At 39.1% G+C, this 12,650-nt stretch overlaps 1 protein-coding gene, 2 long non-coding RNA genes and 1 pseudogene across 4 annotated transcripts in view; all 4 read right to left on the bottom strand.

The window, feature by feature from the left end:
• Nucleotides 1-2,509, bottom strand: part of LOC107632992 (pentatricopeptide repeat-containing protein At1g34160-like) — a 7,485-nt gene extending 4,976 nt beyond the window's left edge. The window contains exons 1-2 of the mRNA XM_021117266.1: nt 2,015-2,509; nt 927-1,703 (exon numbers count right to left, since the gene is read on the bottom strand). Coding sequence (XP_020972925.1) covers nt 927-1,703; nt 2,015-2,509 — 1,272 coding nt within the window. The remainder of the gene's footprint in view (nt 1-926; nt 1,704-2,014) is intronic.
• On the bottom strand, nt 5,658-6,236 carry LOC110269439 (annotated as a pseudogene).
• On the bottom strand, nt 6,402-7,840 carry LOC107630340. Of its 2 annotated transcripts, XR_002359256.1 has the most exons (3): nt 7,589-7,840; nt 6,762-6,885; nt 6,402-6,454 (listed from the first exon to the last, which is right to left on the bottom strand). It is a non-coding gene; the product is annotated as an uncharacterized LOC107630340 (long non-coding RNA). The 2 variants fall into 2 exon arrangements; XR_001618250.2 differs by lacking the exon at nt 6,402-6,454 and having other exon boundaries at nt 6,516-6,885.
• Nucleotides 8,121-8,716, bottom strand: LOC110270123. The gene is made up of 2 exons (XR_002359257.1): nt 8,562-8,716; nt 8,121-8,457 (listed from the first exon to the last, which is right to left on the bottom strand). It is a non-coding gene; the product is annotated as an uncharacterized LOC110270123 (long non-coding RNA).

Raw genomic sequence — 12,650 nt, 5'->3', positions numbered from 1 at the left:
GTTTTTTATTCACCGAATAATGCTGCACCCGAACCACGACATTCGGATCCTTGAATTTTTTATTGTTTGACATTTTCAAAAATTTAAAATAAATTAAACTTTTGAAATTTTTTATTTTTCTACTTTTTGTAAAAAATTATTTTTTTAATTTAGAAATTTAAAAATTTATAAGAAGTTGGAGTTATGGAAAGAAGTTTTAGAAGTGTATGGTCTGCGCATAAGCCGTAACAAGACGGAATATATGGAATGTAAGTTCAGTCCGAGAAGGGAAAACCCTAATATAGAGGTGAAGATTGGAGAAAACACCCTACGAAAAGTTATAAGTTTGAGGTATCTTTTGTGATCATAGGATCCAAGCAGGGTGGTCAAAATGACGGAGTGCATCTGGTTTTATATGCGACAAAAAAGTGCCTTTAAAACTTAAAGGTAAATTCTATCGCACCGCTATAAGACCGGCTATGCTTTATGGTACGGAGTGTTGGGCAGCTAAAAGAAAGCACGAACATAAGCTGAGTGTGGCAGAGATGAAGATGTTGAGATGGATGAGTGGTCATACGCGTTTGGATAAAATAAGGAATGAAGATATAAGGAAAAGTGTTGGAGTAGCACCCATTGTGGAAAAAGATGGTTGAATCGCGTCTTAGGTGGTTTGGACATGTGAGAAGAAGACTGATAGAACATCCAGTTAGGAAGGTGGATGAGATGGAAGATAGACAAGGGGCAAAAGGCAGAGGAAGACCTAAGAAGACCATCCATGAGGTGGTCAAACGAGATCTACATGTAAATGGTCTCTCTGTAGACATGACACATGACAGAGCACAATGGCGTCGTTTGATTCATGTAACCGACCCCACTTAGTGGGACAAGGCTTTGTTGTTGTTGTTGTTAGAAATTTAAAAATTAAAAAAAATTATTTTTTTATTCACGGAATTGTGCATCTTGCCATCTATCTCTGTGTAACTGAATCCCGGTACCTTCTTTACATCACTATTTTTCATGGTCTCCCTCACCCTCCCTACATCATGCCACCTCTGCACATTCGATAACAAGACGATATCCCCACTAGCATTAGATCCCATCTCCACTAGTTTCTTCGATGCAATCTCTGCCATCTCCACATTCCCATAAGTCTTGCTAGCCCCAAGCAAAGTTTGCCAAAATACTATATCAGGCATCATAGGCATGGAGTTTATAATATCATAGGCTTCTTGGAGCCGTCCTGCTCGACCCAACAAATCAACCACAGTCCCATAATACTTAACATTAGGCTTCACCCCACACTCAATCATTGTATCAAGCAATCTAACCCCTTCTTCCACCAAACCAGCATGGTTACATGCACATAATGCAGAAAGATATGATACATCATCAGGAAGCATTCCTTCTAGAACCATTTGATCCAACAGATCAAGTGCCTTATATCCATCACCATTCATTGCAAACGCCATGATCATCGTGTTCCAAGTGATTAAAGTATTCTTGCAACTCATCTTATTGAAGACCAAATAAGCTTTATCGACGAAATCACATTTTCTATACATATCAATGGCTGCATTACAAACAATCCCATTCATATCCAACTTCTCATCCACTATGTACCTGTGAACAATCTCTCCCTGCCTCACAGCACCCAATTGGGAACAAGCCGAGAGCGCTTCAATAACAGTCACCTCATCAGGCCTCCAACCCTCTTTGCCAAATTGCTTTGTGTTTTATTGAATAGCATATCAATTATATATATAGTACCCTACTTAACAATTAACTACCTGATTTTCTAATTGTGGTAATGCAAGATATTTACAGCTAATAAAACGGGATACACCAAATCAACTAAAAACGGAAAGGAATTTGTTTTATAATAATTCCTAATATTTAGCCGTGACATATGTGGCTTGATATGCATCAGATTTCATTACCCCCCTCAAGTTGGGGCATGTAAGTTACTAATGCCCAACTTGTCCAACATTGATGCGAATGAATGGGAGCTCAGAGCTTTAGTCAAGATATCTGCAACCTGAGATTTTGTTGGGACATAGGAGGGAAGGATGAGGCCCTGGATGACAGCATCACGAACAAGATGACAATCAACCTCAATATTCTTAGTACGCTCATGAAAAACAGGGTTCTTAGCAATATGAAGTGCTGCCTGGCTATCGCATGAGAGAGGTATGGGTTGCGTGTGGGAGATCCCGAGACTCAAGAGCAGTTTCTTTAACCATTTGAGTTCACAAGTGGTATTAGCCATGGAGCGATACTCGGCTTCTGCAGAGGACCGTGACACTGTATGTTGTTTCTTTGTTTTCCATGAAATTAGTGAGTTGCCAAGGAGAATAGCCCAGCCAGTGAGAGACCGACGAGTAAGAGGGCAACCCGCCCAATCAGAATCACACCAAACATGCAAGATAAAATCGTTTTCCCGGCGCAATAAAACACCTTGCCCAGGCCGACCTTTTAGATAGCGAACAACTCGTAAGGCAGCCTGCCAGTGTTCTTCACGAGGCTGGTGCATGAACTGAGAAAGAATGTGAGATATATTGAGATAAAGTATGGTGTTGCACAGAAAATTTATCGCATGACATATATTGAGATAAGGGATAGAGTGGACCTGAGGAATGTGATGGAGAGGGTGAAGAGATGGACGGGTTTACGATGATAGTGTTGATGACAAAATCACGCAGCTTGATCGAAGGGTGCTTTACTCAGTGTCCACGACCCAGAGGAAGTTCAGAGAGCGTGGTGGTGTCGGTAGAAAGAGGCACATCATTTGAGACAGTTGGTGAGGGGCTGCTGGTTTCGATGAGGGGTGAAGCTGTCCTTGTTGGGTCTGTATGTGGAGATTCACCTCCCCCAACAACAACAATGGACTCGTCATTGGAATTAGTCTGAGGAAGGACCTCCTCGTGATCAAGTGTGGGCTTATTATTAATGGGCTCCAAAAATTTCTCCTCATGCACTAAAGAAGTGGAAACCAAATTTTCTTGGGCCAAACACGCAAACGGGAACTCGGTTTCTACAAATTTGACATCGCGAGATATAAATAAAATATTTCTTTCCATATCATAAAGTTTCCATCCTTTCTTTCCAAATGGGTATCCCACAAATGTGCATGTACGAGTTCGGCTGGCAAATTTATCACCCTTGGTTTGTTGATTGTGCGCATAACACAATGAGCCAAAAACTCTAAGATGATTATAGTCAGGTGGTTTTCCATGTATCATTTCAAAAGGAGTTTTCCCATTAAGAACAGATGATGGTGTTAGGTTGATCAAGTGTCCCGCAGATAAAACACATTCTCCCCAGAATCGAATGGGCAAAGATCTTTGAAATCTCAGTGCACGAGCTACATTAAGGATATGTCTATGTTTTCTCTCCACCCTTCCATTTTGTTGGGGTGTCCCAGCACAAGATGTTTGATGAACAATTCCATGCTGCAAAAAATATGGACGCATACAGATGAACTCGGTCCAATTATCACTGCGTACTTCTTTGACTTGTTTATTAAATTGTCTTTCAATGAGAGCAAAGAAATTAATCATCACACTTGACACCTCCCGCTTTTCACACAACAAATAGATCCAAACTGCTCTTGAATAATCATCAACAATTGTTAAAAAATAAGATGCTCCGCAAGAAGAGGGGGTACGATAAGGTCCCCATAAATCACAATGTATTAAATCAAAAGAATGTGTTGCATGAAAATCACTTGATGAAAATTTATCTCGTGTTTGTTTAGATTTTTCACAAACTTCACATAATTTATTATTCTCTTCAGATTTACAACCACCATTCAAATTTGGCAATATTTGTACCACTTTATAGGAAGGATGTCCCATTCGCTTGTGCCAAAGATCGATACTACTCTTCTCTTGGGTTTGACATGCTGTGAATTTGCGAACACCACGGTACATGTAGAGCCCATCTCTTTGTTCACCCGCTCCAATCAGCATCCTCGAAATGAGGTCCTGCATAGCACAAAGCTCATGAGTAAATAGTACAGTACAATTTGCATCCTTTGTTAATTGTGATACTGAAATCAAATTGCATCTTAGTTTTGGCACATATAAAACATGGGTCAATTTAAGCCCTCCATCAAGAGTCACCGTTCCCTTTGTATTGGCAAGAACTTCTTCTCCATTTGGTAGCCCCACTGTGCATCCTTCAATACGCTCTAGGCCCCTTAGATCTCTTGAATTCTCTGTCATATGGTTAGAGGCTCCACTATCTATAATCCACACAACATATCCTTCCTTACCAGTCATGCTTTCAGTTCTACTTCCGTTGTTGCCATTTAGCATCTCTAACAGCGTCTGCCATTGTTTTTGGCTAAGTCCAGTCACTGCGCTTCCTCCTATTTCTTCTTCATGGTTACTTGATTTTTCTGTTGTGGCTTGTGCTGTGTTGGCACGTATGACAGCCCCCCCTCGCAAGCGTCCTCCCTGCTTATGCGAGGTCTTGGTGTTGCTTCCCTTTTCGTCTCGAGATCGATCTCCCCACCATTCCGGATACCCAATCAGTTGAAAGTACCCCTTGATCTCGTGTCCTGTTCTTCCGCAGTGAGAACATACGAGTGGCTTTATTTCATTTCGGCTTTTGTGCTTGTACCCAGTGTGTACTGCCAGTCCCATTAAGCTTCCTTTGTCTTCCCTGGTTCTGTTGATCGTCTTCATTCTCTCTTCCTGTACCAAAGTTGTATACACCCTGTTGAGAGAAGGTAGAGGATCCGTTGCGAGAATATTGGATCGCACTGTGCCATAGCTTACGTCTTCTAACCCCATTAGAAATTGATGCACCTTTTCTTCTTCCCTTCTCTTATCTAATCATGACCCAATGTCACACTTGCAGCCTCCGCAAGAGCATCTAAGCACTGGTTCATGGTTTGCCAACTCATCCCAAAGAGTCTTCAGTTTTCCATAGTATTCCACCATAGCCAGTCCTTGTTGTTTGCACTCGGCAAGTTCAGCTTTCAATTGTTGAATTCTAGGACCATTCACGATGGAAAATCGCTCCTTGATTTCTTCCCAGAGATCCTTTGCATCTTCAGCGTATGAGATGGTGGAGCGCAGCCGTGGCTCAATCGTATTTATCACCCATGAGACAAGCATGGATTGAACCGTCCACCAATCCTCCATTTCAGATGCCCCTTCTTGTGGCTTCTTGTGAGTTCCATCTAGAAACCCCCACTTTCTCCTAGCACGTAGCGACACCTTCACAGCTCGAGCCCATTCTTCGTAGTTCTCTCCTCGTAATTGCACTTGTGTGATTACATTTCCAGGATTGTCGCTAACGCTCAGATCATAAGGCGATGGTCCTTTGTTGGATCCATCTTCGTCCTTTTTTGAATCCTCTCTTTTTGGAGGAGTCACACCTACTCCAGCCATTTCAGCGGCGGAGGTCTCTTTTGTGTGATGATTATCAGAGCCAACCTAGCTCTGATACCATGCCAAATTGCCTTGTGTTTTATTGAATAGCATATCAATTATATATATAGTACCCTACTTAACAATTAGCTACCTGATTTCCTAATTGTGGTAATGCAAGATATTTACAACTAATAAAACGGGATACACCAAATCAACTAAAAACTGAAAGGAATTTGTTTTATAATAATTCCTAATATTTAGCCGTGACATATGTGGCTTGATATGCATCAGATTTCATTACTCTTCCTTCATTCTATTAAACAAATCTATAGCTTCATTAGGCCAGCTTCCCTGCGCCAACCCAAATATCATCACGTTCCAAGACGCTATGTCTCGTATAGACATTTCATCAAACACCTGCTTGGCAGCATCAAGATTGCCAATTTTAGCATACACATCCAACAAAGTGGTGACCAACAACACATCAGCATCAAACCCAAAACGCAGAATCTGAGAATGTATCTGGGTACCTTCAAAAAGTGCCAATGCACGAGTGCATGCCTTGAGTGCGAAGGAACACGTTAAAGCATCGATCTTTTGGTGGCTGCGTGAAATGGTGCGGAACCACGTGATGGCGTTCGTGGGATTTGGACTTTGTGCGAGGCCTCGAAGGATGGCGTTCTAGTCATTGGTTTTGGGAGCGTTAACTTGCCGGAAAATTTCAGCGGCGAAGGAGAGGTTGCCGGCGGCAGGGGAGAGGATGCAGAGCTCAATGAGCTTAGTTCGTGAATGGTGGGATTGGAATTTTCCAGTGGTGATGAGATGGGCTTGGAACTGCTTGATTTGAATCAAGGTTCTGAGAACCGGACCGGTCATCAAATCGCTCTCGTCACTGATTTACTGGTTTATTGGTCCAACCGGTGATTCAATCAAAAAAACCGTTCTAGAATAGATTAATAAATAAATTATAAATAAACATCCTAAAATATAATTATAATCTAATATAAATCATAGGATTAGTAACAATTGAATGTAAAGGGACCTGATGCTGTGGAACACTAGCAGCCACTATTGCTATATTACCAGCTGAATTCCTGAATTGAATAGGAAAAATAAAGTGAACATTCTAACAGATCAACACTCAACAACACAAAGTTTCCAATATAGAATAGTAATCATTAATTGGCCCAAGCGAGAAATATTGTAATTTGATTTTGGCATAGTTCCCATTTACATTCATAATTATTCATGTTGAGAGTAAACGACACTATTAAAATTATCAAACATTTAACACCATAAGCATCTTAGTATTGACACAAAATGATTACAGTCAGCACATTGAAATTTTTCTTATAAAACAACCACCATAAGTTATCAAGTATGCTCAACACTGTCTCATACCTTCCTCCTGATAACTGTTGAGCAGTGCTGTGAGCAGATGAGTCTAAAAGTTGATCGGGACTGCTATTATACAAGAGTCTAGCTTGAAGACTTGAATCTGAATTTAGAGCAGAAGCTGCTTGACCTTGACCAGAATCAAGTGGTCAGGTATACTACAATTTAAGCTTTCAACATTACAATCCAATTTGACATAGCCCCAACAAAATAACTTCTTTCTTATGAGAGAAGAAACCTAATTTAGTTATTGCTAATTAGAATTGTTCATTCAAGCAAGTATGTAACATTTTACACATTCCCAATAATGAAGTAAACTTCTGGAGATAAGAAAAGTAAATAATCGTCTTATATATATAATCAGAAGTCAACTATAAGATAAAAATAGTATTTGAGAACAAAAAGAATCCATCTGAGTGTTGCCAAATGCTTTAAATCTTGGGAAAATTCTCTTCTCAAGAACTAGTTACACAACTTCATACTTATATTCAGATAGCAACCAAGCTCATGCCAACAAGCAAGTAGTCCACTGGTAAAACACTATCAGCAACTAGTAAAAAAAATTTTAATACATACAGATTTCCACCATATATACAGAACCATACAATCAGAATTATACATACAAATTTGTAAATTTGTAAAATTTTCACCATTAGCAACCAGCAAATACAAGACAGAACCAACCTTCAGAACCAAACTTGACACAGTCGAAACCAAGACCGAAGCAGACTTGAAGAAAAATGGAACCAAACTTGAAACAGTTGAAACCAAGACTGAACCAAACTTGAAACAGTTGAAAGCCTCGGTGAAGATGAAGACGAGAAGCCACTAACCTGGGTCCGTGCCGAGAAGCCAGCGAAGATGAAGAGCCGAAGAGGACCTGCCGAGTTACTGGATTAGGCGGTGACGATGGAGGACCTGGGTTAGGCGGCGACGATGGAGGAAGAAGTGGTGGTGCTGAGGACCTGAGACGGCGGCGGCGCTGAGGACCTGGGTTAGGCGGCGACGATGGAGGGCTAGGCGGCTAGGGTTTCTTTGATTCAAAACATGAATGAATGAATTATTGTGGGAAGAGGGGGGGTTGGGTCACGATGGTCAGGTATACTACAGTTTAAGCTTTCAACATTACAATCCAATTTGACATAGCCCCAACAAAATAACTTCTTTCTTATGAGAGAAGAAACCTAATTTAGTTATTGCTAATTAGAATTGTTCATTCAAGCAAGTATGTAACATTTTACACATTCCCAATAATGAAGTAAACTTCTGGAGATAAGAAAAGTAAATAATCGTCTTATATATATAATCAGAAGTCAACTATAAGATAAAAATAGTATTTGAGAACAAAAAGAATCCATCTGAGTGTTGCCAAATGCTTTAAATCTTGGGAAAATTCTCTTCTCAAGAACTAGTTACACAACTTCATACTTATATTCAGATAGCAACCAAGCTCATGCCAACAAGCAAGTAGTCCACTGGTCAAACACTATCAGCAACTAGTAAAACACCATCAGCAACTGGTAAAACAAATTTTAATACATACAGATTTCCACCATACAATCAGAACCATACGTACAAATTTGCAAATTTGTAAAATTTCCACCATTAGCATCCAGCAAATACAAGACAGAACCAAAAGAAGAATTGAAGAACCAACCTTCAGAACCAAACTTGACACAGTCGAAACCAAGACCGAAGCAGACTTGAAGAAAAATGGAACCAAACTTGAAACAGTTGAAACCAAGACTGAACCAAACTTGAAACAGTTGAAAGCCTCGGTGAAGATGAAGACGAGAAGCCACTAACCTGGGTCCGTGCCGAGAAGCCAGCGAAGATGAAGAGCCGAAGAGGACCTGCCGAGTTACTGGATTAGGCGGTGACGATGGAGGACCTGGGTTAGGCGGCGATGATGGAGGAAGAAGCGGCGGTGCTGAGGACCTGGGACGGTGGCGACGTTGATGACCTGGGTTAGGCGGCGACGATGGAGGGCTAGGCGGAGGGCTAGGCGGCTAGGGATTCTTTGATTCTGCGTTCTCCAGTACATGAATAAATGAATGATTGGGGAAAAGGAGGTGTTGGGGTCACGAAGGGGGGGTTGGGAATGACCTGGATCCGTTTTCTCTATTTTTTTTTACAAATTAAAAAACAGCGTCGTTTTATCCGAATCTGCCGGTTATCAGTCCGGCTCAATTGGTCAGTTCTCGGTAGGTTTGACGATTTTTCATCGGTTTTTTTGAGTAGTTATAAAAAGAGGATCAGATCACTTGCATTGCCACTCCTTGATTGATCCGGTTTGACCAGTCGGTCCGATTCGGTTTTCAGAATCATGATTTGAATCAAGGAGTTGCATTTCTGCAACAGTGACTCAACATGAATCAGGGAAGGCATTCAATGCACTAGGCGGGAACATCAACCCAATTTAACTACCTTTTTTTTTCTTTGGTCTAAGGTTAGTAGAGAAATGAAAAGGTATGAAATCAAATAATTGATGTTAATTTTATATTTTATAAATTATATATGGTCCCATTTGTTATATAGTGGTATTATTAATCACAAAATAATTGTTGATAGTGTATGAATTGAAAGAATGTATTAGAGTTTAAGAATTAGAGTAAAACACAAATAGGGGCCTGACCTTTTTAAATGCGAATATTTTCGTCCCTCAAGATTTAAAAATATATTTAAATCTTTTACCTTATAAAATGCGTGACAATTATATCTCTTTGTCGAATTGGGATTCAAAACGGCAACGGAGCATGCTAACCTGGAAGGGTGGAGTGTCAGGTGTTCGTTTTGGTTGCTGATGTGGATGGAAAACAAATTTTTAATGGACAAATTAGTCCTTATGGTTCAAAACGACGCTGTTACCATTTTTCACCTTATTTCACCCTTCGTAATTCTTATAACACCCAGAAGCCACTCCAGTTATTACAAAAAATTCTACCAGAAGACAAACAGCTTCTTTCTCCCTCCAAAAAAAAGAACATCTTCATCCAGTTGAAAGTGGTGCTGTGCTTAGTGGACGTTGCGGTTGGTGAAAGGTCTGGTATTAGCTTCGTCTGGCAAGAATCTGCCATCTGCTAGAGAGGTAAGGGTAATAGTCGAGGATACGTGAATTCTTGTTTAAGTCTTTGTGAGAATAAAATGCAGGGGGTTGGGCTTAGGGGTGATCGCATGTTCTCTTTCGGAGAAAAGACTGAAAAAAAGCTATGGGGATTTTACTGACTTCAAAATTTCAAGCACTTGATATAGGGTTTAATGTCTGATTGATGTATTTGTGCATAATACAGATGGTTGATATATATGCAGTACCTGTTTTTCATCATGGAGACCATTTTGGTAGAGGACCCAGTGGAACTCTTGAGTATATTAGTGGGAAAGTTAAAAAATTTTCGAAGATGGATTTGGACTTCGTGAATTTTGGGGACTTGGTAACATTGTTCAAGGGTCTGGGCTATGCATCATATAGGGTAGTGTATTGGTATGACTCAACAAGCAGTGACATTGAGTCTGGACTGCACATTTTGAGAGGAGATGCAGGAATCAATGAAATGGGAGAGAATAAGCTGAGAAATTTTCAACCACCGACGAGTTTTACCTTTACTTTGACCACCCCGTTGATGAGCCACAAATAGTGGAAGAAGATGCTGCTGCTGAAAACGGGGCGGAATAATTTGATGATGCCATTGATGTTGATAGCATCATGAGGGAGTTTCAGTCATCACCATCCACAGAAGGTGATGGATATGAAAGTGGGGAAGACGAATGGTATAAACCTCCTCTGACTGTCTCTGAAACTGTTTCTGATGATGATTATTCTAGTTGTGATGATGAAAATGATGGTATGAAAAAAAAAGAAGAACTGAACACAACTGCATGAATTCTTTTTTTTTTCGTAGTTATTAGCATGAATTGAACACTGCTTTCTAGCTATCATAATTTGGCAAAGTTGTTTTCATGCCAAGCAGACATTTTTTTTTATTTTGTGGCAAATTTATGCTATTATGTAATGTTTGGGATTAAGCCAGATACATTGTCGTGTAATATTTTGGTTATAATCTATTTGCAATTACTATCTTATATAATACTTGACTTGCAAAATTGTTTAGTTGTTCTAACTTCAAAGAAAATTGGATTCAATCCAAAATAGTCTTTTCATTAAACAGCCAGCAATGACAAATTTTATTACAACATCACCATGTACACCAATCATCTTTAACCCTTTAAAAAACATACAGCAATAATAACAACAACTACATTAATCACAGTAATATGCCACAAATTCATGTATTTTTTTCTTTTCAATAGATAACAGCTTCCTCTCCAACTCTTCCATTTTTTTTCCCAATTCCTGGTTTCGAAACAGTTGTTCTTCAACGTCTATTCCCTAAGTTTCATCCGCAGCACCCAATGCTTGAGGCTCTATGGTCCTAATTTTTTTCAAGTGTTTATCAAGTCAGACAAAATACCGACAGTACCGTTCTTTAACCTGGAGAAAATTTTCAGAGAATCACCCAATGCGACACATTACAGTCTCATCCAACTATTGACAAATTAGTTACTTACCTTGAAGAATGGACATCCGAGAAACATTCTATTAGAGTTAGTTGTTTTTGACTTGTACAGAATGGCATATATGCCGCAGATGCACGTTGGCGCAATCCGATCTCGCTCATATCCTCTTGACACGGCGCATGAAGATCCCCCACCGGGTCTTGTGCATGAAGAACTCCCTTCATTCGTCATGGACGATCGCACCATCATCGACCATGTGTTCGTCCATGGATTTCGATCAAATAGGGCTCAGTGATGGTAACGACGTCGTTTTGAACCGCAAGAACTAATTTGTCCATTAAAAATTTGTTCCCCATTCACATCAGCAACCAAAACAGACACCTAACACTCCACCCTTCCAGGTCAGCATGCTTTGTTGCCGTTTTGAACCCCCAACTCGATGGAGGAGTATAGTTGTCACGTGTTTTACAAGGTGAGGAATTTAAATGTATTTTTAAATCTTGAGGAACGAAAATATCTGCATTTAAAAAAATCAGGCACCTATTTATCTTTTACTCTAAGAATTATTAATTAATTAATCAATTTGGTCAACAATATTGGTATGTACAAATTTATTGTATGACTACGGTGAGGGTTTGTTTTATTTCCTCTATATCATATTTCTTAATGCTTAAATGCTTGAAATAAAAACTAGGTTTTGTAAAGAATGCTGAGGAGTTTTTGTTTCTTGGGACATCGGACTAAAATGTTCCAACAAAACTAGTTTAGACTTTACAAGCGGGGATTGGTGCTTCCTCAATCCAAACCTGATTAGAATAATTACCAGCCACCAAAATTATTCATCTCTTTTTTTTTTTTTTTCTGATTCCTTTTCTTTTTTCCGTCCATCATCGTCTTCTTCTTCTTTTCTTAATTTTTTTCTTATTCTTATATATCTTTTTTGTTTCTTTTGTGTATTTTTAAAAATTTCATGAAAGAGAAAAAGAATAAAAAAATACAAGACAAAAATGATTAAAAAAAAATAGAAATAGAAATAGAAATAAGATCATATCTTTCTAGATCTGAGAGAATTTTCTATAGTCGTGTTTTCTAATTGATTAAATATATCTATTTTAAAAAATTTTAAATTAAATTATGATATAATTGGATTGATTTAAATTTAAAAAATAAAAATAATTGTTTGCCAATTATTAAGAGAAATTGATGGGAGAATGGGGGAGAGAATTGAAACGGTTATCTTTCATGTGGATAATGGGAGATAACGCGAGAGATAACCGTTTCAATTCTCTTTCCACTATCTCATCAACCTTTTTGAATACTAATTGATCAAATATATTCATTTTAATCTCTTCTACCAACCTTTTTATATACTAATTAAAT

This window comes from Arachis ipaensis, chromosome B03, assembly GCF_000816755.2.
Source record: "Arachis ipaensis cultivar K30076 chromosome B03, Araip1.1, whole genome shotgun sequence".
NCBI lineage: Eukaryota > Viridiplantae > Streptophyta > Magnoliopsida > Fabales > Fabaceae > Arachis > Arachis ipaensis.
Note: the sequence above shows the minus strand (reverse complement) of the source record. Positions and strands in the feature narration are given on the sequence as shown.